This window comes from Mustela lutreola, chromosome 9 (assembly GCF_030435805.1).
Source record: "Mustela lutreola isolate mMusLut2 chromosome 9, mMusLut2.pri, whole genome shotgun sequence".
In the NCBI taxonomy this organism is placed as follows: domain Eukaryota; kingdom Metazoa; phylum Chordata; class Mammalia; order Carnivora; family Mustelidae; genus Mustela; species Mustela lutreola.
This window is the reverse complement of record NC_081298.1, coordinates 131,504,535-131,531,426: the sequence shown is the minus strand read 5'-3', so window position 1 is coordinate 131,531,426 and position 26,892 is coordinate 131,504,535. Positions and strand designations below refer to the sequence as shown.

Below are 26,892 nucleotides of genomic sequence, written 5' to 3'. Positions count from 1 at the left end.
CTGTTAATCTGTCTCCAAGAGCCATGTCCTTAACCACTATGCCATACGGCTTCTCATTAAGGGTTAATAAGAATTAGATGTGGTTACTATTATTGTCTTTACCTTTATTACCTACATAGGTTTTTATAATAAAATCACATACAAACCCACGGATCAGTACAAAAAACAAATACAAATGTACCTGAAACATACATTCTTTTGAACCAGCAGGTAGTAATTTCAGCAAACTCATATGGGTAGATAATCCTATCTACAAAAATTGTGCTAGATCTTCATTAAAAGATCTACCCAATCCAGGTGGATTTGTTCTTAGTTTCCTAGAACTAAACCTCCAGGAAAAAGAATCCAAATTTTAACAGAACATTTTAGAAAAAGAACACAACCAGGATAAAAGCACTCCATGTCCTTCTCAACTATTCATCATCTGGGAAAAAAAAAATTCAAATATCTAGAATGTTGGGGAAAAAAATTTTAAGAAAACGACAATCTCTTCAACAAATGGTGTTGGGAGAATTGGACAGCCACATGCAGAAGAATGAAACTGGACCACTCTTTTAAAACCATACACAAAATTAAACTCAAAATGAATGAAAGACCTAAATGTGAGACAGGAATCCATCAAAATCCTAAGGAGAACACAGGCACCTCTTTGACATCAGCCAGAGCAACTCCTTCCTAGACATGTCTCCAAAGGCAAGAGAAACAAAAGCAAAAAGGAACTATTGGGACATCAAAATAAAAACTTTTGCACAACAAAGCAAACAGTCAACAAAACTAAAAGCAACCTATAGAATGGGAGAAGATATTTACAAATGTCTTATCAGATAAAGTACTACTAGTATCCATAAAGTATAGTGCTAGTATCTATAAAGCACTTATCAAACTCAACACCCAAAAAAACAAAAAGTCCAGTCAAGAAATGGGCAGAAGACATGAACAGATATTTCTCCAAAGAAGTCAAAATGACCAACAGACACATGAAAAAACGCTCAACATTGCTCGGCATTAGGGAAATACAAATCAAAACCACAATGAGATACCACCTCACACCAGTCAGAAGGGCTAAAATTAACAAGTCAAGAAAAAACAGATATTGGCGAGGATATGGAGAAAGAAGAACCCTCTTACACTCTTGGTGGGAATGCAAACTTGTGCAGCCACTCTGGAAAACAGTATGGAGGTTGCTCAGAAAGTTAAAAATAGAGCTAACTTAGGACCTAGCAATTGCAGTACTAGGTATTTATCCAAAGGATGCAAACATAGTGATTTGAAGGGGCAGCCCAGATGTCCATCAACAGATAAATGGATAAAAAAGATGCGGTGTGTACATACGTATATATACAATCACACACACACGCACACACACACACACACACACACACGCTGGAACATTATCCAGCCATCAAAAAGAAAGAAATCTTGCCATTTGCAACAACAATGAATGGAACTAGAAGGTATTACACTAAGCAAGATAAGTCAGAGAAAAGCAAACACCATCTGATTTCACTCATGTGGAATTTAAGAAACAAAACGAACACAGGGGAAGGGAAAGAAAAATTAAATAAGATGAAAACCAAGAGGAAGGCAAACCATAAGAGACAATGAACTCCAGGAAACAAACTGAGGGCTGCTGGAGGGGAGGTGGGTGGGAGATAACCGGGCGACGGGCAGTAAGGAAGGCACTAAGGAGGGCACTTGACATAATGAACACCAGGTATTATATGCAACTGATGAATCTCTAAATTCTACCTCTGAAACTAATAAAAAAAAAAATAATGCTTCCATTAACTGAACTTTGTAACATTAAGAAGCTGTAGTTACTAAGCAAGCAAGGATGTAAAATAACTTAAAACAATCGAGGAATTCACATATAAGTGAAACCTGCTTGTAATATTTTAATGCTGAGGCCTGAAATAAATGTCTACATCTGTAATGTTCCCCTACCTTTCTACTTATTCATTTCTCAGCCCCTTAAAGAGCTGGTAAACTGAAACTGCACTGACATGTTTTCATAAAATTGCCTATTTCTAGATTATATGGAGGACTCAGTGCATGTGTTAGAGACCATCACTAGAAAGCCACTGATATGGTTCCACCAAAATGGCTAAAGGACAGGCCCCTGGTACTTTCCAGGCACTTTCCATGCCTTCAATCCTCTGCAGATGCTGTTTTCTCTCCTTAAAAAGTCACCTGAAGAAATACTCATCTTCAAAATTCAGGTCAAATTAAATTAAGTAGGAAAGATGTCCCTGGTGTCCTTACTCACCAACATGCACTTATCCAATACCCAGCACAAAACCGACCACACAGATGGGGAGCAAGCAGTAAGCCAGTGTTCAATGGAGTAACTATATTTCATTATTTATTTAAATATCCTACAGCAAGTTTCATAGTCAATGTCTTCTAACTCCAGATCCCTGGTACAGGACCTGAAACTCACTGAATTTATTTATTGCTAAATAAATGAATTATCATTTTCTATTTTCGTGACAGAAAATAAATATTTTCCATACATTCAATAAACATTATTATGGGTAAGCATAGTGTTAGGTAGAGGAGATACATAAATGAGTAAGACATAGATCCTTAAGAAGCTCAAAATCTTGTGGGGAAGACAAACAAGAAAATCGATAATCATAGTGCCCAGTAAAAAGCAATACTGTCAATAGAAGTGCACCTAAGGTATTTTAAGGGTGCAAAGGAAGAGCACGAAAAATGGGTACCTAACTCCTTTATGTATAGAACAAGAGACACATAGACTAAGTTTCTATAATAAAGTATGAAGTTCTTTTAAAAAGTTTCTAAAGAGATTATCCAGAGGAAGAGTAGGTAGCACAAGGAAAATTACACTTTCCAGAACAACATCAGTTGCATACTTTTTTCGTTTTAGCCTCTGGTCCTCATGAAAATTTGGCATACAAACTGAAAAAAAGGAATTTTACAGGATATGTATGAAACAAAAATGTTGAGCCCTTGGCTGGGTTTACTGCAGACCAATGAAAGACCTGTTTGTTAAAATTTCAGCCAGCGTGACGGCAAAAAAAAAAAAAAAAGTTTTGAGACTCAAAAATACAAATAATCATGCCCTCAAGTATTGGCCATTTTATGAAGGTGAGGGATTGACATCTGGCTTTATAAAAAAAAAAAAAAAAAGACTACCTGTGATCGAAATTACTTTGTGGCTAAACGTATCATCATTATTCTATGTTAGAACTTATTTGATATCAAAAGAAAAAGCATATAATCTAAAGAGTGACAGAATTCACATCTTAAAGACTGTTAGGTTTCTAACAGAAGACATTCATGTAACAAGAATCTAAGAATTTCAGGGAAGACTTTTAACAAGGAACAATAACATACACATGTGTGCACATATGTAAACATATAGCTAAGTAACAATGAACATAAGACATGAAGTTGAAAAGTTTCACTATATAACAGTGAGTCACCAAGACCCTGAACAGAGAGCATAAAATCTTTAAAGCCAGTATTTCTCACATTTGCTTGTATCACCCAAAAAGTTTAGCAAAATACAGAGGACAGACACTAACATTTGATTAAGATTGAATATGAAAACTAAAAAAAAAAAGACGAGCTCTCAGATTCAGAAAATAATTCAATTGGTTTTCAATTTCTGAAATCTATTAAATTTTCTAATACCATATCCAATAAACTATCACACTTTTAAAAAATGTTAGTTTTGGAAGTTGCAGTGAAATGGCAACAAAATATTTGGTAATGATTTTTAAGAAAAAACTTAAGAGTAAGACATGCAATTTTTTAATGATGACTTTCATAGCTGTTGGCTAGAGGGAATTGTAAATCTAAAGTAACAAATGTCTTCTGAAAACAAAAAGTCAGGAATTTTTGAAAGCTGTCCCTATTAATAGACTGATTTCATTAGAAAAATCTGGAAAGAGCAAATGCACTTTTACAAGCAGCTAAAGTGTTTTTATGGAAGAGAGGTATTTACAAGCAGTTTATTAATAATAAAAGTGGTTTAACAGCAAAATTCTTTCTATAATCCTCAATTTATTACATGCTAATCATTATGCTGCATACCAATTCTTATACAATTATATTTCCCATTGAAAGCAAATGATGGCAGTACAGCGGTAATGAGATTACTGTGGCTTTTAGATACAGTAATCTACAACTTATTCTATTAAACAGGAGACTTCTGATAGTGAAGTGGAGCATTATTAGTAATTTTGCCATGATAATAGGCATAAACTGGTGCTGGACTTGGCAAACCAGGAAGAACTGTCATCCTTATTATGGAGAATAGCATTTTAATTAATACAATTGTTAGGTTTTTAAATTAGTGTTACAAATAAAATTTGATTAAAGAGGGAATAGACATTAACATTTACTTACCAATATCAATATATTTGGGATCCAAAGGTGTGCCAATAGAATTACAAAGAACTAGCACAAACTGTGAACAAAAAACAGAGTATCAGAATTTCTGCTTCTTTACGATAAAGGAAACAATGCTTAAAATATCATGCTTATCTCTTTAAAGTATCACAATTGGGAAATAACTGATAAAACTGTTAAGTGCAAAGAACATAATCTACAGCATTAAACATAAAGAAACATGAATTAAAATTAAAACAAGGCTGATTCCTCAAATCAGTTCAAAACAAGTTCCAACTAATGGAACACTGTGTTTTTTAAGAGGCCACCTAAGAAACGCAAGTACACTACTTTTCATTATTTATACTTCTAAAATTCCTGATCAACTGTAACCTCAAAACTCACTTTCATCCTACATAAGAACTAATTTGTTACCGTTGCACCAAATGTCCCCATCTCGTTCTCCTCCTTTGAAGCAATATAAAAAATTCAGAAAAAATCAGTTAACTCAGAAAAAAACATAATCCAATCTAGCGAAAAATGATTTACAATGCCCGCTAGTTAGCACAAACACAATTACCAGTAATTAATATTAGGGAAAATAATCAAGGATAATGCACACTTTACACCATATTATTCTAAAGTGATAATTTCATTTTTCTTACTGTTAGTTACCTTTTCTATTATCTTGTGCTAAGAATACTGTTTTACTTAGATGTTCTTCTGAAAAGCATAATGATTTCAAATAAACCAATTCTCTATGTACTATTTACAGTCCTTCTCTTTCATTTTTCAGCTTCTCAAGTAAAACTTCTTTAATTTCATAAATATAAACTAAATGGATCTTTATGCACTGTTGGTGGGAATGCAAACCATTAGAGCCACTGTCGAAAACAGTACGGAGGTTCCTTCAAAAGTTAAAAATAGAACCAGCCCATGATTGGGGACTCACACAACTGAGTATTTACCCAAAAAATATAAAAACAAGAATTCAAAGAGATAAATGCACTCTTATGCTTACTGCAGCTTTATTTACAATAGCTAAACTATGGAAGCAACCCAGGTTTCCATCAACAGATGAATGGATAAAGAGGATGTTGTGTATTGATACATATGATGAAATATTATTCAGCCATTAAGAAAAAGAATGAAATCCTGCCATTTCCAACAACGTGCTTGAAGCTACAGAGTATGTTGCGAAGCGACATAAGTCAGAGAAAGACTAAGACAAAGACCATATGATCTTACTCATATGAATTAAGAAACAAAACTAATGAGCAAAGAAAAGAAGAGAGAAACAAACCAAGAAACAGACTCTTAACTCTAGAGAACAAACTGATGGAGGCAGGCTGGGGGGGGGGCGGCTGAAATAGGTAAAGGAGATTAAGAGTACACTTGTCAAGATGAGCAGTGAGTCATGTGCAGAACTGTTGAATTGCTATAATGTACACCTGAAACTAATATAACATTGTGTGTTAATAATACTGGGATTCAAGTTAAAAATTTAGGGGCACCTGGGTGGCTCAGTCAGTTGAGTCTCTGACTCTTGATTTCGGCTCACGTCATGATCTCAGGGTCCTGAGATCAAGCCCTGCATCAGGCTCCATGCTGGCAACAGAGTCTGCTTGAGACTCTCTCCTTCTCTCTCTGCGCTTCCCCCCTCCCCCCACCCCCACCCCCCTGCCCCATTCACATGCAGGCACACAGGCTTCTCTCTCTCTCTCTAAAAACAAATAAATAAAATCTTTTAAAAATAAACAAAACTAAAATTTGAATGAAAAAATAGAAGAATATTTCAAAAACTTTTTAAGAAACTAAAGGACAAAAATTATATCAAAATATAATTTATTATTCCACTACTTTAAAAAAGCTGATTTACTGCCATAAAGTGCTACAAATAACTTGTATTTTTTAATCCACATATAATCTACATGCTCAAGGTTAAAGAATGATGTAGATCCATAAGACTTCTTCCTAAAAAACAGAAGTTCCTCCCAACTTCCCATTTTCTGCTCCCTGAAGTAACAACTTCCAGCTCCTTTAACTCATCCTTTTAATATTTACCTCCACAAATCTAAGTAATGTGTTTATGATGCCAGGTCTTGTTTTGTTCAGTTTCAACCTGGGACATTCTCTGACTTTCCACTATCACCGACAGGTATGGACCTCTCTTTCAGCCACCTTCCCAGCACCCAGCACATGGGCGCACTCCTTTGCCGCCAGCTTTCCACCTACCATTTTGTTAGATCAGAATTTCAGGGGTTAATTTGGTCATTACACTCCAAATAAAAAGGCTCTATTTAATTAAAAACCCACTTAATTAAAAAATTCATTTAAAAAACATCATTTTGACTATATAAGTGTTATTCATCACGGAGTTGTAAGTATGTCACGATTTATTCTCCTTTCAAGTGCATTTACTTTTTTTCCCTGCGGTTGGTAATTGTCTTTATTTTTTCTCTTTGCTACGTTCTCTGTATTGATTACTAACTTAAGTTCCCTCTTAAGGGTTCAACCACATTAAGTGTTCTATTAATTTCATCTTGAGCTTCCTCTGGAACCATGGGACACGCGGTCATCTGACGACACCGCAGGCGTGCCACACTCTGTCAGCTCGTACCACTCTTCGAAGACCATGGCTCTCAGGTTACCAATTTCTTCCTCTTTCTTGGTCTAGTCCTCATTCTGATTGGCCGTATCCTAAAGTAACTAAGAAAGCTTGGAAGGTAAATTTCTGGTGACCTTGTACATCTAAAAATGTCTTTTGCCTACCTTTATTTTATTTTATTTTTTTCACACAACACAGAAAGCTTTATTCATCCACACCATTCCACAGAACGGCAGGCTCACTTTAGTATGCTGTCATCTTGGGCTTCTGCCAGTTCTCTCTCAATCCATTTCTGTTCATCCTGTTTCTTTTTCTCCTCAGCCGCTCTCCTCTTTTCCTCTTCTGCCCAAGGTTTCAGGTAACTGGAACTTGGCTCCACGGGCAACTCCAAGAAATAGGCAGAGTAGTGGCCGAGCTTGATGAGCAGAGAGACAAGCACGGGCGACATCATCTCGTTCAAAACCTTCACACCAGAAGGACAATCTGCCTCCCACCTTCATTGTAATTTATAGTTTGCTTAACATACAGAATTCAAGATGGGAAATCATTTTCCCTCAAAATTTCAAAAGCAATTCTCCAAAGTATCACTATTGACAAGTTGAATGCCATGATGACATCTGACCCTGTGAAATCTGTTTTTCTGAAAGCTTTTTTTTTTTTAAAGATATGTATTTATTTATTAGACAGAGATCACAAGTAGGCAGAGATGGGCAGAGAGAGAAGAAGGGAAGCAGGCTCCCTGCTGAGCAGAGAGCCTGATGTGGGACTCGATCCCAAGACCCTGAGATCATGACCTGAGCCGAAGGCTCACTGAGCCACCCAGGCTCCCCTTTCTGAAAGCTTATGAAGGATCTTTCTACCCCCAGTCTTCTGAAATTTCACAACAATGTGCTTTGATGTGGAAATATTTTCATTCACTGAGCAAGGCACTTTCAATCTAGAAACTCAAGGGAAATTTTCTTGGATATTTTCTTCAGAATCACTCTCCTCCACTTTGCCTGTTCACCGAACTTCCAGCTCCGGTCCTCTGACTTCGCTATCTATTCCCTCATGTTTTCAATTTCTTTGTCTTTTTGTTCCACTTTATAGGAGTTTTCCTTCATTTTATCTTCGAACTCTTCTGCCAAATTTTTCATTGCTCTTATCATATTTGTAATATCCAAAAACCTCCTTTTCTATAGCGTCCCTTCCCTTTTTTTGTTTTTTTGTGTGTGTGTGGTGAGTTCCTTCCTTTTTATGGATGTCGCATCTCTTAACTCCAGGAAGATAATCTGAAATGACTCTTCGGCCTTGTTCTTCTCCCTGCAGAGTCTCTGCTTCCTCCCAATCCTTTCCTCCTTGTGTTTATTTCTTTGTGTCTGTTCAATGAGATGATTTTCTCAAATGTCCGATAGTCCTTGTCTATCTGCTTCGATTTAAGAGAAAGACACTGAAAAGCTGTTTGGAATCTATTTGTTTATGAGTGAGCCCCAGGAGTCTGGTCTTCACAGTAAGGTGATGGGGCAGGGATCTTTCCTTGGGGACTCCCCATAGGAGTAACTTTAAGAGGTCTTTTCTCTTGAACGGCTCAGATTCCTCAGACAGGATTCTTTATATGCCTTCTTTTTTTTCTCTCTCTTCTTCTTGCATAATCTCTAGTACTTCCAAATTGTTTTTCCATTTGTTTCTTTCTCCTACCAGGTACTATTAAGTCCTGTCCTGTGTCTCTTCAGGATTCTGGGATGAAAACCAGTTACTTCTTCGCTTTCTCCATTGATGACTTAGGATTCAGCTTTCTTAGGTCTGCTAAGGTCATTACCACTAATCCACCTACTCTTTAACCTCCAAAACTATGTTGCCATTTCCTCTCCCTTTCTGGTCCCTATGGGCTTATGACTTTTTAAAAAATACCGCTATTGTTGTTTTGTGAGTTGCAGGAGAGAACAGAGCCAAAGGTGGCTGTTCAAATGGCCTCCTTAAACTAAAAACTCTATACTTTTTAATGGGATAAAATAATTTATAACCCAGCCAGAGACAATGGTAACCCTTTTTAAAAAAATTTATATGCTTCTGCAAATATCTGAATTGTTAGCATACTTTTTAAAAAGGCATTATTTACATTATTTATTTTACACTGAGACACTGATTTTGAAAGCACTATAATTCCAAATAAAAGTATATTTCTCAATGTCAAAGCTACCCAAAATGTTATAATGGCCATCGTTACATAATTTCTTGAGCATTTATACTAGACATCTGGATATTCATTTTTTCTTGTGGAATTTTAACTTGGAAAAGGATTATGGCACTTGAAATATATCTTAAAAGAAAAAAGCTTCCGTACTGAAGTGGTCGATATGAAATGCTAATGGATTTGCTGACTGGAGGGGGAAAAAAACATGGGACAGAGAACCAATGGAGCCACATAATTTTTCCAAAACAGAGGTCTAGACAGACACGGCCAGTAGACCCAACACTCTGCTGTACCTACCAGTACAGAGACTATGCTGGAAAAAGTAGAGGTCAACCTATCTTAGCTTTAACATAGAATCGAACACCCACCTGAGGATGGTTTTCATCAGCTTTTGTAGCCAAAATGCAGAAATCTCCACAAGTAGTAATCGAAATGAGACTCTTCACATATTTAACATATTTCTCATTGTTTTTCGTATCCCAAAAGATAACACAATACTCTGGACGATCAGGTCTGGTATAAGCATAAACGACAGTGTTTGAGCAATAACCCCACTAGGAAGAAAGGAAGGAACAAAGAACAGGAGGGAAGAAGAGAGGGAGAGAAAGAGAAAAAGGACATTTAACACTGTTAAAGAAAAATCGTATTATATATTGTAAGTACGTGGGTTTTTGATGCTGACCAAATATCTTCTTCAGGAATAGAAGATAGAAGGACTGAACATTCATCTTAATACCTTTTCTCAGTAAAATAACAACAACAACAACAATGATCTAAGAGTAATATAGCTATCAAACAAAGAATGCACTACAAAAATAAATTTATTTTAACTTTCCTTATTTTCATTTGTAAGATTTAAGCTTCAGTGGCGAAAATTTCCGATTTTTCAATAGTCATTAACAGCTGCATGGGGGACAACAGGGAAGAATGATCCCAATCAAAAGTTTAAATTCTGGGTCCCCAAGCCAAAATTCAAAAACAGATGCTTTGCTTTTTTTTTTTCCCCATCCACACTTTCTACATTTGTTTTCACCAGAGTAACATGTGCACATAGTTTAAAGTCAAATAATTCTATGTAGTTAATTTAAAACAAAAATAAAATGCAGACCCCGCCGACTAATTTCCTCCCAGGGGTAGTCATTTACAACTCTGAACCTTGACTGTTTTGTTATTTATCTCCATATCATACACGTTTGATGGTGGAACTTACAGAACATAATGGAACTTCTTTCTCTTGGCTAACTCTCCCAATATATTCATACCTAATTTTTAATAAATCAGCATCCAGAATTGATATTATTATGACTGTGTTTACTAGTCAAAACTAAGGCATACTTACTTTTTATACCATGTTTATTTTTTCAAATAAACTTTTTACTTTAAAATAATTTTAGATCTATACAGAAGTTACAAGGATAAGGGACTCCTGCGTGGCTCAGTTGGTTAAGTGTCTGTCTCTGGATTTCAGCTCAGGTCATGATCTCAGGGTTATGAGATCAAACCCCGGGTCAGGCTCTGCACTGAGTGTAGAGCGTGCTTAAGATTCTCTCTCTCCCTCTCCTTATGTGCCCCCCGCTACTTGCGCATGCTCTCAGTCTAAAAAAAAACTTTTTTGAAGTTACAAGGATAATACAGAGTTCCCTATACTCCTTTCCCTATTGTTAACATCTTACACTACTGTGGTACATTTGTTGCAACTAAGAAACCAACACTGATCCAGTCCTATTAACTAAACTTCACACTTTATTGGAAATTCATTAGTTTTTTTCTTAATGTCCTTTTTCTGTCCCAGAGTCCTATTTGGGATGCAGTATATGTAGTGTCAGATCTCCTTAGACTCCCCTGGGCTGTGATGCTTTCTCAGTCTTTCCTTCTTTTTAATGACCAAGACGGTTTTAAGGAGTACTGGTCAGGTATTCTGCAGAATGTCCTTCAGTTCGGGTTTGTCTGATGTTTTTCTCCTGTTTAGAGTGGAATTTTCAGTTCTAAGCAAGATCATCATAGAAGCGAAGAGCTCTTCTCATCTGCCACATCGGGGGTACATGAGATCCATGTGACATCGCTTGATAATGCTAGCCTTGATCGCCTAGACAAGGTGGTGTCCGCTAGGTCCCTCCTAAGTGACTTTCTTTTTTCCCCTTTCCATAGCCTGCTCTTCAGGAGTGAGTCATTAAATGCAACTCACGTTCACGTTAAGGAAGCAGGGGACTGGAGGGGGTAGTATCTAAGTAATTCAAATACTTCTGTCTCCTCTATTTATTTAAATAATTTATTTTAGATCAGCTCTTGCTCATGGACATTTATTTTATAATTTGGTTTTATAATTTGGTTACAATCCAAAGTTACATAATTTATTTTGTTGCTCAGGGTGTTCCGGTTTTGGCCGTTGGGAGCTCTTCCAGGTTGGCTCTTGGTCTCTTTGATATGCCCCATCCTGCTGTTTTGAGCACGTCCTTACTCTCTGGCACTATCAGAGACTCCAGGTTCATCCTGGATTTTTCCCCTCCCTAAAGGGAAGGGAAAAATCCCCTCCCCTTGTCCTAAAATCAGACAGTTCTCCAGAGTGGTTTGCCTTTTAAAAATGAAGCAGGTTTTCCATAACAAATATTCTTAGTAGTTTACCAGATTGATTAACCTCATACTTCCAAATTTGTTTGGGGTCAAGTGTTAAATATAAGATAAGATATTGATTAGTATTGGGGCACCGGGGTGGCTCAGTCCATTAAGCATCTGCCTTCGGCTCAGGTCAGGATGACCGGGTCCTGGGATTGAGAGCCCCACATCCGGCTCCCTGCGCAGTGGGGAGCCTGCTTCTCCCTTGCCCACCTCCCTGTTTCTCTCGGTCTCAGAAATAAATAAATAAGTAAAATATTTTTTTTAAATATTGATTAGAATTATGCTATTTATTCTCATTTTCCCCCTCCTGATCCATTCCCTCTCTCTGATCTTCTCTATCCTGCTGTTCCCTGGAAACTGATTTCTATGAACTGCAACACTCAGGCTACGTTGCCTTCCAGTTTCCAGTTGGGTCCAGCCAATAGAAGGTAGAGAGATGGACTGAAGTATTTCCTCCCCAAAAGTGTTTCTACCCAGTCAGCCGGCAGAGGCTGTGCTCCTGCAGGATAATTCCTCTTGCATAGCCACAGCTCTAGTGGGTTCCAGGAACAATACTTTCTTATCTTGCCCACTGTTGCTAACGCCCGGATGCCTGCATTGTCATCCCTTACTGAAGCCATCAGCCATGCCCGAACGTCTGTAATAAACCCTCCATCAATCTCTCTTCAATTATTCCTTTGAGTGTGCCATCTGTTTCCTGCTGAGACCCTGACTATCAGGAGTATTATATTAATTATGTATAGTATTCTAGGAAAGTTTTCAGGTTCTAAAGTCTTTACACTAAAAACGTCTCCTTTCCTCTGGTGTCTAAAATAAAGTGGCTGCAAACACATGCAAGAAACATACGTTATACTTAGAGCTGTAACAAAATTCTTTACTAAGAAAGCTCTTTTTTTTAACAACTGCTCACAATACTCACCTTATAATCAGGTCGAATGTTTGCAAAATATATAAACGAATCAACAGCTAGTGCAATTTTCAGTCCTCCTCCTTCCCAAGATAGTGCAGACATCTGCTTTCCAGGAACTTTCAAAGTGCCTAAATGCTGAAACAATAATTATGTTTAATCTAAAGTATCACAATTAAATAAAATATAAATTACCACCAATTACTTCATAGGAATTAAAGGTGTTAAAAAAATTATTTTGTGAAAGGTTACTACTCACTTTAAAATCATTTTCCTTGAATTTTTATAATGAAAAGCATACTTATGATAGGAGAAATTTACAAACAAAAGCGAAAGAATTCAGTATTAAATTTCATCAAGTCTAAGATGCTAGAGCCTAAATATGCATATTAATGTACAACTCAGGAAAGAATAAAACACATTGCTAATTAAAATAGGATACCTTTGATTATAAGATACATTCCGATTCTGGAGTTGTAAAAAGTTTTGCTTCTTGGGGTCACCTGGCTGGTTCAGTGGGTGGCTGTGGGTTCGAGCCCCATGTTGGATGTAGAGATTACTTTAAAAGAAAATCTTTTTTAAAAAATTGTGCCCTCAGAATGAATGAATTATTGTGGTAGTAAATGCAATCTTTTTTTTTTTAAAGATTTTATTTATTTATGACAGAGAGAGAGAGAGACAGCAAAAGAGGGAATTCAGGAAGGGGAAGTGGGAGAGGGAGAAGCAGGCTGCCACTGAGCAGGACCCCGATAGGGGCTCAACCCCAGGACCCTGGGATCATGACCTGAACTTAAGGCAGACAGACACCCGGGCGCCCCTGTGGCAGTAAATGCAGGCTTTAAGTCTGGCCTCTTTCTCTTTCCTGCTCCATAGCCAATCAGTCACCAATTCCTATTGCTTTCGCTCCCATCTTCCTCCTTTCCTGAATGAACTATGGTAATGGTCTAACTGCAATCTTCACCTTTTATCTCTTTTCTCATTCCCAGCCTCTACCATCCCAAATTCAATAGTCATTCTATTGTCAAAATTACCTTTCTGGAACACAAATCCAATCATATCTTATCCTGCTTCAAAACAAATGTTTAATAATTTTTAAAATCAATAGCTTCCCACCATCACACTCTTTAGCAGAGTATACAATGCTCTTCTCATCTGGCTCAAAACTATACTCTTTGGCTCAGTACCTCACTATTTAGCCACGATTCCTGTGTTCTCCCTCATGACAGAGCTACTGTCCCTCCAAACCTTTGACCTGGATAATATCCCTTCTGTCTGAAATCTTCCTTTCCTCTCCCCACGCCCTCCCAGCCTTACTCGCCCTTGTCCTCCTGGAACATGGTTTCCAACCTCAAAAATGCAACTTTAATATTGTTTCCTGCCTTCTCCTTCCTTCTACAGGTCCAGAAAAGTCAGAAAGCGAGCTACCAGAGAGCACTAACTTATATTCATACCTCATATTCACATTTATGTCCCTATCCCTTAATGGACTGCTTGACAAACAGGTACACAATAAATATCTATTAAGTAAATAAATGTATCATACATTCAAATTAATATCTTCATATGTAAAGACATGCTAGATACTTTTAATTATGATATCAAACCAACTCACAGTTTTTAATTTAAAATAATAGCCCACTTTTATGGCTAAATTAACAAATGAATAAATTAATACAAAGACATTTTAATGTGGCCATGAAAAGAAAATATTGTAAATCTATGCTTTTTTGACAGACCCAAGAATTTTAATAAATCACACTGGTATCCCTTGTTCTTAAGCAGATATGCTCTGAAGTAGGGTTTAATGTATTAAACTCCATTTTGCCAGGGAAACCGATGGGGGTAAAAATGTTTTAACCTAGGAGGGTCCACTCTATCTGTCCTGCTGCCTGCATGAAACCAAAAGGAGCGAGCAGGCTCTCCCAGCAGCACTGGTGGTAGTGATGAGCCTCACTGGGAGGAGAGTAAGGCCAGCCAGGTGATGGCAGCACAGGGAGAGAAAACCAACTTGCAGTAAGAACTCACTAAGCACTGGGGTAGGCATTTTCTCATCGTTACCTCCTGTAATTATTACAACAGTGCCATGAGGTTAACCTGTATTTCAGAACATAAGTAAACTGAGTCTCAGAGGTGAAATAAGTTCTCCAAGTGAGACAACACTGTGGAAATGGAATTCACAACCAAAGCCAGGCCAGCCTGACAACCAATCACATGCTCTGTCACCCCCTTCCCTGGCTAAGACCACAATATAAAAACCAGAAGACTCAGGCCTTCAGAATCAAAAGCAAATTCTTCCCTGAGATTTCCTTAAGTTTAAATCTTTAGATAATAACTTCCTTCCAAGTTACTTCTCCTATGTTAATAACATAGATCCAAAATAAGCCCCCTATATATTCACTCATTCAAAAATATATGTATATATTAAGTGACTAATACATCCTAAGGAACTATACTAGATACTTTTAATTACAACCATGCCAAACCAACCTACAGTTTTGATTTGACACATAACACACTGTTTTGCAAGATAAAACAAATAGGCCTTAGAATCCATGTTTTTCTGTTTTAAAAAAAGAACGAACTAACAAAAATAAGCAGACAAAATAATATAATGATAAATAAGCCAATGGCTGACAAAAATAACCAATAAAGAGCATGAATTAAGAACGAATTCAGATTTTTAATAGTTAGGAACCTTGAGAACTATACTCCTGTTTTCTCTTAGGTTTTAACAGCTACCAGAAATATAATTAGCTGGCAATATACAATCTATTCTCTACATCACATTCTACTGGATATTTTGAGATATTGATTCAAAAGCATGAGCTGATACCAGTTCTTACTCTCACAGAAATTACTAAAATGTATTTTAAAATATTAAAACAACTGGGGAAGGTTTTTGTGTAGCAATAACACATATTAATGAAGTCTGTGGTGAATTTATAAAAACCAATAGGAACTAAATAAGAGTCGAGAAACAGAAAATAAAATAGGTAAAAAGTTACTTAAGCTTAGTAGTAAGTTCTCACTTTCCAAATTCTTTAGAATTCACAGTATATTAATTCTCCTATTTGATATTTTCTAGTAGTTCTTCAATAAAATTCTCCTTAAAAATTAAATTCATTAGGTGCCCCTGGGTGGCTCAGTAGGGAAAGCAACTGGTTTTGGCTCAGGTCATGGTATAATCGTCCTGAGAGAGAACCCTGCTTTGGGCTCTGGAGTCAGCACAGAGTCAGCCTGTGCCTAACTCCCCTTTTGCCCCACCTTTTCTGCCATGCACATTCTCTCTCAAATAAATAAATAAATAAATAAATAAATAAAATCTTTAAAAAATGTACTACTACTACTGAGAAGGATAACACATGCATTTATGAAAATAATCCTTTTATTTTTGCAGCATCACTTAAGATAAGTTATTAAGATAAATTTTCTTAAAATAGCTGGCTCTTTATCAACAAATTAAAACTGCTGGAAGTCTGAAGGAGGGAGGGGTGCCTGGGTGGTTCAGTTGGTTAAGTGTCTAACTGGTAATTTTGGCTCAGGTCATGATCTCAAGGGTCCAGGGATCAAGCCCTGCATCGGGCTCTGTACTCAAAGGAGTCTGCTTGGAATTCTCTCCCTCTCCCTCTGCCACTCCACTAACTTGCATGCTCTCTCTCAAATAAATAAATAAAATCTTAAAAAAAAAAAATCTGAAGGAGAAAGAGACAGATAGGTATGTTTAACATCTATTAGAAATCACATTAAAAATCCAAAATATTAACCCGAAACAATGAAATTATATTAAAAACAACTGAAAAACCAGCTAGGAAAAAAGATGCACATTGAGATCACAGAAAAAATATTCTAAATAAGTACTGCACAGCGATTTCTTAGGTGAAACAGCTCATTTTCTAAATGACAGAGTATATTTGATAACATTTAACTATCAAGATTTACAAGTGAGGATATTATTCAAAGACAAGATGCATGATATTCTATCATTTTTACTCAAAAAGACCCTTTTCAAAAATACGGCAAGCTTACACCACAACCTCCATTTTTTTTTCCCCTGCCTTACTCACTACACAGGAAAGGAAAAAGACATCTACCTCACCAAATGGAGTGTAAAACTGCACGGTGTTTACATCTTTATCCTGAGTGACGACCTTCTGGGAGCCGGCCACAGCCAACACGCTGCCGATGTGGTTCCACTGGATACTCACCACATACATGCCGGTGTCGATTAAAACAGGATCTACTCAGAAAGAAAAAAAATGATGTAATTGTGGTAAACTTAGCCTACAGAACTGTATAATCTTCAGAACAACTGTGATAATAATTTTTAAAGTAATATTAAATAATTAATTAATTAAAAATAAAAAATTAAAAAATAATATTAAAGAAATAAATAATTTTAAAAGTTAAAAATAATTGTGGTAAACTTAGCCTATAGAACTGTATAAACTTCAGAACAATTTTAAAATACTTTTAAGTTCTCCACATTAAAAAAAAAAAGAAAGAAAAAAAGAAAGAAAAGAATTCCATACTTTGGTCATTCTCGTGCCTCATGATTTGGCACCGCCCATTGTCAAAACAAATCGCCAGGCAGGGGCAGTCCGGCTCCACGTAGCCTTCCGTGCCGTGGTACCAATGAATCCCGGCAATACTGATCGCTCCAGTGACGTTCACCAAGCAATTCAGTTTCATTTTCATCTAAAAAGAATCAGGTTAATAGTTCATCTTTTAAAACCCGTCACCTTAGGGTACTGTATAAAGAACACTGAAAGTGGGATTTAAAAATCTGATTTCAAGTGCCAGCGGCTTACTGATTTATCAACCCTGGGACAAACCACTTCAACTGAGTTTCAGTTTTTCCTCTTGCAAAATGAGGATTAAAAAAATTTCACAGAAAATTTATGAGACTAAATGACAAGAGGTATATGAAAGTACCTCAAAAAGAGCGAAGCGTCATGGAAAAGTTGGCTATTATCACTTCCACCAATAAATAGATTTATGTAATGTCCTCAGTTTCACGACAAACAAAACTGCCCCATAAGTAAGATCAGAGATCGAACACAGCTAAATCCCACAAACCCAGAGTTTTTCTTGAGATCATGCTAGGTGAGTCTCTTCTATTTTGCCTGCTTCCCAGGACCTGATTTTTTGTCCCTTACTGTTGAAGTCTTCTATTCTTTTTACAAACAGCCTCGAGTAGTTTGCTACAAAAATATCATTGGAAAAAAATACATATATATCATTGGTATCTCAGGTAAACTCAGGCTTCTGCTATTAGAAGACACAAAGATCAAACTGTACCTCATTTAACTCATTACCCCTCAGCTTCAATACACTGAAATCTTGTCCTTCCCAGTTACCAAGAATTCCAAATGAAAAGCATTAATTTACCTTGAAGTGTCCCATTCTTTTAATTAAGAAATCTAAATGATTGCAAAAAAAATACTGAATTGAAGACCTTCTTGATGACACAAACCATCATGATAAATGCATATACATATATGAATGATACATAAAATAATCATAAAATGGTGTAACCAAAACTAATGAATATATGAAAATACATGCACTTACTATAAAATTCCCCTGATTATCATAAATGTGTATTTCTCCATTTGCCATTCCAAAAAGTAGGATTTTACTATCTGCAGACCATGCTACATGGCATAACTGTATACCCTTCAAGTCTTTTCCCCAAATGCGATTCCCTAAAATAAAACATAAAACATAAGTTCAAGGTCATGATTCTCCAGTAACTGCCCTAAAAATCTGTTTCCCTAAAGAGAACTCACATTCTTCACTTCAATTTATTTGCTCAATTTATGCAGTCAATAAATATTTACTGAGCACCTATTATGTGCCAAACACCCTACTAAATATTTGAAATAGCAGCTGTTTCCCCAAATGGCTGTTATTCTAGACACTTCCATGCCCTCATCCCCAAAATGATCAATAATAAGGCCCCACCTATTCTACCTCCTAAGTATCTCCTGCATATGTCTACTTATTTCCAGCCTTTTTGTCACTACCCTGGTTCAGCCACCATCTACCACCACCTCTCACCTGAATCACCATAGTAATTTCTAACTGATACACCTGCCCCCTATCTTTCTTCCCTCCCTCCAGTCTTCATGTTGCAGTCACAGAGATGCTTCCAAAGAACAAAGGCGATCACCCTGCTCCCATTCTTAAAATCTTTCTTTGGCTCCCCAGTACCCTTAAATTTAAATCCCAACTCCTCACATAGCTTATGATCTGCATAATCTGGCTTCTGCTAATGTCTCTAATTTCATCACACACAACTCTTCTCCTTTTAGTAATATACTATATACTGACTCTCAAAATTTTTTTAAGATCCTAAACATGGCTAAGTTCCACCCCAGAGGACCTTCTCAAATGCAACTTCTTAGGCCTACGACACTCTACAAACCAACCTTCCTGGTGCCTAATGCCTCAGCACACATCACCTTCTAGGACAGTGACAGGTAGTCACAGGTAGTGACAAAAGGACCTTCCCTGAGCCCTCCAAGCCTGGGTTAGATACTTGTACTGTATGTTGCTGTATTTTCCCAGTCTCAGCACTTAACACAAGGCACTGTAATGCCTAGTTACATATCCATTTCTCCTGCTCTAGATCTGAAATCTCTTTTGTCATACCTAGTACCTAGTGCCTAGAACTATAGCTGTGACTTTGTAAGCTCTCAGAAGCATTTGTGGAATAAATGAAGTTACACTAGAAAAAAAAAAATGGGGCGCCTGGGTGGCTCGGTGGGTTGGGCCGCTGCCTTCGGCTCAGGTCATGATCTCGGGGTTCTGGGATCGAGTCCCGCACCGGGCTCTCGGCTCGGCAGGGAGCCTGCTTCCTCCTCACTCTCTCTCTGCCTGCCTCTCTGCCTACTTGTGATCTCTCTCTGTCAAATAAATAAAATATTTTAAAAAAAAATGGAAAAATGAAAATCATTTTCAAATAAATTCTTTCTCTAGAGAGCTCCACATTAAAGTGAAGGTACAGACTCTCAGAAGCCCCAGTTATCTAAATTTAGGTATCTAAATAACTACAATTTGAAAAACACAGGTTTTAAAGCTACAAAACACAAGTAACCATAACATGCTCAAGTCTCTTAAAAAATGACCAGATGATGACTTTACGACATATAAAAGTACCATACCATTATGCTGTACATCTAAGACTAATGTTATATATCAATAATATTCAATGGTTCAATTTTTAAAAAATAACCAAAGACTGTTACATCCCTATATACTTTTTGTAACTAACATCTACATATTTATAATAGCCTAACAAGTATAAAAATGAAGTATAACTAGGCAGACATATTTAAAATAATCCTGAAAAATTAATTCACTCTTTTTTCAATGCTACTCTAAGACATTTTTTAAAAATAGATTTTTTACTTGAGAATACGTAAAAATAAATGTTTCTTAGAGGCACCTAGGTGGTTCCATTGGTAGAGACTGAGACTCTTGATCACAGGGTTGTAAGGTCAAGCCTCACGTTGGGTGGAGAGTTTACTTAAAAAAATTAATCTTAAAAAAAAAATAAGTGTTTCTTGAACATCATCAAATTGTGTATCAACTATTTTCTCTTTTTATGTTTATTTTTCTGTCAGAAAGCTAACAAATAATTAATTAAACCTCTAAAGACAACCAAATCTTGACCTTAGTTCTATGTACAACAAAGCATTACCATCCACTGAACCGACGATCACAGCCCCGTCTTCATATACAATGCAGATCTTCTGTCCGTCGGCGTTCCAGCTCATACTTCGAACCACTGATTTATTTCTATTATTGATCATCTCTTCATACCAAGAGCCTTTTTGCACAAATTTTTTAAAAATTACAAGTCAAAACTTGCACGTAGTTGAAAACATTCCATAAAACACACTGTGGAATAAATAACTGCAAAATTTTCTACAATCTGAGACGTTAAGCTATAAAACCTTCAAATCCAAAAAAAATTTAAAAAAATAAAAAATTAGCTGAGGCCTTGACCAACAACTGCTTCAAAGATTATTACAGAAAACACAATAAACGCCCACCTTTTCTCTTTCTTTCTTCCTTTCTGTCCATTAAAAAATAAAACTTTATTCACTTTTGACAGGCCAAAGTAATTGATTTTTATCAAAGCCTGAAACTTTAGATGATAACCAAGGAAAAAACAAAATAACCACAATAATTGTATATGCATGCATAAACTCTCTAATGACTAATTATAAGCATATTAAATACATTAGGTAAAACTCTAAGCCTGTTTGAAAAAACATTTTCAACAGTTCAAATCACTTCAGTGATTTCACACCACTAATGCTGAATGATAAAAAAAAATTCTTGCACACAGGGCTAGAGTGACAGGTCTCAAAATGCAACTGAATGTGAGGCAAATCATAAGGTTATTTTGTTTTGCTTTTACTTTTTACCCCATTTTGGTATTAGGGGTTCTGGTTCTATTACTAACCAAATTATCCCATTATTTGAAATAATTAGTCGAGGAGGGCATTATCAGAGTCAGGATTGAGGCCCAGAAAATACCCACTTTGGAAAAAGACAGTTTACCCTAATCTCCTGTACTCTCATGTTCTACTCCCTGCATAGACAAAAACAGGGCATACATAAACTTTGAAAAACATAAATAAATACATGTACAGTATATTTTTAATTAAGAATTTTTAAATGGCATACCCTGAATATTTTCAAAACAACACACAAAAACTAAGGTAGACTTCTCATTTAAAAATGATGGCTACAGGCCCCAGAGATCATGTATTACACATTATTTTCTGGTAATAGTGATGCACCTAAATTAATCCTTCTTTTGCTCTCTCTTGTAGGCAAAAGGTACAAATCCTGAGCTAGCCATCAGAGCTAAGATAAAATCTGTACCCATGAAAGAAAAGGAAGCTAAATGACTCAATAAAGAGAATGAATTATTGCTCCTGACTTCTTAATAAATGTTTTCACCCACTGGACTAACTCTAGTCACTAACCACACAAAGAATAATTCTTACTGGAAACCTGGGGGAGGAAAAATTATCTCAAACAGAAACTATCCTACTAAGGGCCTAAGTACATTTTGGAGATAACCAACAGTCACCTAGTCCACTTTCCTCGTATAAGTTCACGGTTCAAACAAAAAATAAAGTTGGAAGGAAAAGTAGGCAGCAATAAATCCAGAAATATCACCCCTGTGCGATTGGGATGAATTCCTGCTGCTGGTTAAAAGGAACCTGTTTCAAATATGCTGTTTCCCCATGCAAACACTGTAACCCAGACTCAAAACTGTGGAAGTTCCATAAGCTCTCCTAGCATACCTTTATATAACATCCAAACAATGATAAGCCCATTTTGATCACTGGTTGTCAACTTCTGATACTGTTCGTTCCATGTTACAACTTGAACGGAACCTTAAAAAATTTATAAAACAATTTAGAAACTTAAAAAAGGCTATAACTTCAAATTTATATTTTTATAATAAACACCAACAGCACATTCAAATCAACATGGTTCCTACGCAACTAGCCACTCTTTAATAAATCACTCAAAAATATTCATAGGATATAGTCGCTATTGTCACTCATTTCCCACAACGTGTGATACTAATTTTCATGTTTGTTCCTATCTTAGGCCAGCAAAGGCACCTATTACGGTCAGATGCAATAGCTGCCATTTATCTGATGACAGAAACAAATGTAAGTAAGATTTACCCAACTGGACTGACTCCCAAGGATACTAATGCCCAAAGGACATTGGATTTTTTTTAGGGGGATAAGGGGTTATTTGTAGTTGGTATATGCCCTAATTTCTCTTTTCCCCCTCTTGTTTTCCATTCTATTTGTAATGCACTCTTTAAAAAAAAAAAAAAAAAAAAGATTTTATTTATTTGTCAGAGAGAGAGAGAGAGCCAGCGAGCACAAGCAGAGAGAGAGGCAGGGAGAGACAGAGGGAGAAGCAGGCTCCCCGCCGAGCAAGGAGCCCGATGTAGGAATCGATACTGGGACGCTGGGATCATGACCTGAGCCGAAGGCAGCCGCTTAACCAGCCACCCAGGCATTCCGCACTCTTTTTTTTATGTTCAGTTAGCCACTGTATAGTACATCATTAGGTTTTGATGTAGTGCTCAATGATTCGTCAGTTGCGTAGTGCGCATCACAACACACGTCCTCCTTAGTACCCATCACCCTGTTACCCGGTTCCCCCTACCCCCAGCAAGACACTTTTGAGCGTATCTTAAACCTCTCGGTTATACGAACAACTGAGGGTTTTTTTGCTTTGCTTTCTTTTTAATCCCTAAATACTTTAGTGTTTATTTCCTAAGAAGACATTCTCTTTCATAACCACATAATAAATTAGTGAATTTAACATTGATACAATATTATTTATCTAACCGTAGTCCACATTCAAATTTTATCAACTGTCCAAATAATGTCCTTTATAGGTACTTCTTCTCATTCCTAGATCCAATCTAGGATCATAGAGTACATTCAGTTGTCATGTCTCTTTAGTCTACTTTAATGCGGAACCACGCGGTCAGATTCTAAAAAAGGATTATATTCTATCCATAGACAAATAACAGTATTTTTTAATATATAAAGTAAGACCGACTCTGTTTTAGATTTACTGAAGATCTTGCTTAATCATGTAAAAGTTGTTGAAGGACTCTAGGGTCAATTAATTAATTATAGCTCAATAGAAATGATTACTTTAAATATTACCATTATTAAAAATGATAACACTTCTGCATTAAGTAGATGGTTTCTTTTTTTTTTTAAGATTTTATTTATTTGTCAGAGAGAGAGAGGGAGCGAGAGCGAGCACAGGGAGAGAGGCAGGCAGAGACAGAGGGAGAAGCAGGCTCCACGCCGAGCAAGGAACCCGATGTGGGACTGGATCCCAGGATGCTGGGATCAAGACCTGAGCCGAAGGCAGCTGCTTAACCAACTGAGCCAACCAGGCATCCCAAGTAGATGGTTTCTAAATGCCTAAAAACTATTCGAATATGATTTTAAAAATTACATGACTCACCACTATGGCCTTCGAGAGTCTGATTCATAGAAAGGTTACTAGGGGCAGCAAGACCCCTCAATTTTGCATCATCTAGGGGAAAAAAACATTACAGCAAATACATAAAAGTAACAGATTATAAGACTTTGACATTTCTTGCTTATTTTAAAAGGAGTTCCTACTCCTGGATGATATATAAAAGATTTTTTTTTAAGTATGCCTCATTCTGATCTATTTTTCTCATGCTAGAAACATGCTAGAAACATATATTGTAAAGATATTATTCTGGCAAAATAAAGCAAAATGTATTTTAAAAATTGGTTACCCAATATATTAAATATATTGGTAATTATTATTACTAATTATTCCTTCCCAAAAGATCATAAATAGAAATATTTATGACATACAGACTGAAAACTCTAAAGTATAAGAGGGACCAGAAACCAAAGACTTTGGAAATCAGTTTTTACCAGATTTTGCAGAATCTTTTATTCATTCATTCATTCACTATATGACTACATTGTGCCATGCACTGTGGAAACTTCTGAATATAAATTAATAAATGAAATAGTTATAGGCGTCCCCCCAGAGAGCTTGTCTACTGAGGAGACAGAGATAACTAAACACACTCTCACCCACCCCCATAAATGTAGATGCATATATGTAAAATTACAAATTGAGGAAGTAAAGCCATAATAAGAGGTAGTAACAGAGGGAAATTAATTCAGATTGGAGGGAGGGAGAACCAGGGAAGGCTTTCTGAAGAAATGACATTTAAGCTAAGACTGAGGAATAAACTAGCGACGGCAAGGGAGGTGGGGAAAAAGAGGGGGGAAATGGGGAGTGGTCCGGGCTCAGAAATAGCAGATGCAAAGGCCCCAGGGTCGAAGTGCAGAACCTTTGAATCCAAAATGGAATTTAGTTCAGCCCTTTATTTTACAGAAGACCGAACTAAAACCCAAAGATGTTCACCAACTTGCTGAAAGTCCCTCAGTATGGCAGAGCTGAGATTCCGATTCCAATCTCCTCATCTAGATCTCCGATCGACCAGGACTTGTCTAGCTCTCCATTCTAGAGCAACATTATGGATGGTAAAGGAAATGTGAAAGTGTTTGCTATGATTCCAGAGAACCAAAAAAAGAGAAAGCAAGCTGTTATCACATGAAACTTATGGACAAAAATGTGTTTAAAAGTCTCATTTTCTCTTCTTCGAAACTAGATGAGTAATTATTAACACCTCTGAGAAGCAGAAAGGATGATTCTGCTTCTTTCTGAGAAGCAGAAAGGAGAAGCAGAGAGGATGATTTAGCCTGCAAATAATCTGACAAAGTGTGAGATTTTGCAACCTTACTGAAATGTAGATTCACATCGCTTTTTATTAGACCAAATAACAGAGCACAATAAGCAGACAAGAACAAGGCAATATAGTGACTTAGCTCTCATTCTTCATTGTTTTTCTTTTTCCATCAAGAACTTCAGCAAATATTCTCTGAACTTTACTGCAAAAATACTCTACGAAAAACACCACTAAGTGTTTGGGAGTTGGCGGCGGCGGGGGGCGGGGGGGGGGGGGGTGTTTGTTTGTTTGTTTTAAAAGAATTAGAATTGCATACTGACAAATACCATGAGCAAATCTCACTGAACAAATCATACTAGCCAATTTTCCAGCAAGTTCAAACATTTGGGCTTGCACTCATTTATTTACCTGTCTGTGTCTCTAACTTCAAAACTTTCAGTAATCCATCTTCACCACCACATGCTATGAAACCTTGGTCCTTGTTCCAAGATACACATTTCAGCTTCACGTTATTGGGAATGGCAATCTGAAAAGCAACCACAACCATTTTCACAGCTTTTCACGGAGGGCTTGGTTAGTGACTTACGCATGAAGGGTGATGAAAATCCCCCCAAGAAGAAAAACGGTCCTTCTTGCAGAGCGTGAGCTGTGATGAAAATGGGCATGGCACGATCCCCTGAGCTGCCCTACCATTTGCGAAAGAGAGAAAAAAAAGTGCACCCAAGAGGACAGTGACTCCGCGGGAACCCAGTGGGGAGTCAGCTGATGAATGTTTTATAGGGAGGAAGAGGGAAACGGAGGTATAAATCCAGACCATCAGTCCATATTCCCTTTCCACATACAACCCTTGGGCTACCCTTTTGTTGTGACTTTTCTCTTGGCCGGCAGCCCATGACCATCCAAAGAATTTAAGGCACCTGGATCAGCAATAGATAGAGGGAAAGGGTGGAGAAGCACGCCGCGATCTGCCTTGCTGGCTTCCCAAAAAAGACCGAGCCCGGGGCAGGAATGGGAGAGCTGTGCGAGAGGGCTGCTGGCTCCGCCGAGAATTATCTGCGGTTCGGCACCGTCCGAGGGGGGACGAGGCAGGAAGGTGGGAAGCGCGGGGGCGAAGCGGGATCAGGACGCCGGATTCCGCCGGCGGGATGCGGGAATCGCCCGCGGGACGCGAGGACGAACGGGAGGGGATGGCGCCCGCGGGAAAACTCACTTTCTTGCTCAGGTAAAAGAACATTCTGGGAACTCCGAGAGGACGAGCCCAGCCGTCCAGGCCCGCCCAAGGAAGCCCGTTCTAATTCTCCAGTTGCGAGTACCAGCAGCTCTTGGGAGCGCCCGTCGCCCTGGCAACCACAGCCGCCGGGTCGCATCCGGGGCGCGGAGGGACACTTCCGGCGCCGTTCTCGCCCCGCCGGGCGTCGTGCGCCTGCGCGGACGTCGGGTTTGCTGGAGGGCCCGCGGACGTCGTGGGTATTGGAGGGACCGCAGACGCGGGGCTGAGCTCGTGGTCGTGCTTGGTCGCTCGGGTTCTGGGCCTTTTTGCCCTGCGCTTGCGGTCTGGTGGGTGACCTCAGCGCCCTGCCTCGTCGCCTTAGCGGTCCTCCTTTCGATAGGCTCGGAGGACAGGTCATACCTCCGAGGGTTGCCGTGGAACTTGCCTGAGGTGTCAGTATCCACTCAGGATCAAAGGCGCGCATTCAGATGAGGTCAAGATGACTGGGTGTTTTGTAAGCCCCGGAGTCCCAGCATTATTTAAAGGAAATGCATTTTACAGTATTTGGTGGACTGGCGCTTTTTGCCAAATGAAGGCGCATTCCTCCCCTACGCCTTTGGGGACTGGAGAACCCTCTTTGCCAGATTGTGTTCATTGTTTGTTTTAGAATTTTTTGAACAGGTTCTTTAAGCTGTTACGGCGG

At 37.8% G+C, this 26,892-nt stretch overlaps 1 protein-coding gene across 3 annotated transcripts in view; it reads right to left on the bottom strand.

Moving 5' to 3' along the window:
* The window catches only part of WDR35 (WD repeat domain 35), a 63,332-nt gene extending 36,982 nt beyond the window's left edge, over positions 1 to 26,350 (bottom strand). Inside the window, exons 1-12 of one of the 3 annotated variants that reach the window (XM_059132579.1) lie at positions 26,190 to 26,350; positions 25,388 to 25,505; positions 23,704 to 23,775; positions 21,993 to 22,085; positions 20,369 to 20,497; positions 18,235 to 18,368; positions 17,193 to 17,358; positions 16,755 to 16,900; positions 12,676 to 12,801; positions 9,509 to 9,694; positions 4,795 to 4,827; positions 4,378 to 4,438 (exon numbers count right to left, since the gene is read on the bottom strand). In XM_059132579.1, the coding sequence (XP_058988562.1) occupies positions 4,378 to 4,438; positions 4,795 to 4,827; positions 9,509 to 9,694; positions 12,676 to 12,801; positions 16,755 to 16,900; positions 17,193 to 17,358; positions 18,235 to 18,368; positions 20,369 to 20,497; positions 21,993 to 22,085; positions 23,704 to 23,775; positions 25,388 to 25,505; positions 26,190 to 26,213 (1,288 nt within the window). In that variant the 5' untranslated portion in view covers positions 26,214 to 26,350. The remainder of the gene's footprint in view (positions 1 to 4,377; positions 4,439 to 4,794; positions 4,828 to 9,508; positions 9,695 to 12,675; positions 12,802 to 16,754; positions 16,901 to 17,192; positions 17,359 to 18,234; positions 18,369 to 20,368; positions 20,498 to 21,992; positions 22,086 to 23,703; positions 23,776 to 25,387; positions 25,506 to 26,189) is intronic. The other 2 variants (XM_059132577.1, XM_059132578.1) reach the window with 2 other exon arrangements.
* Between the last annotated feature and the right edge of the window lie 542 nt (positions 26,351 to 26,892).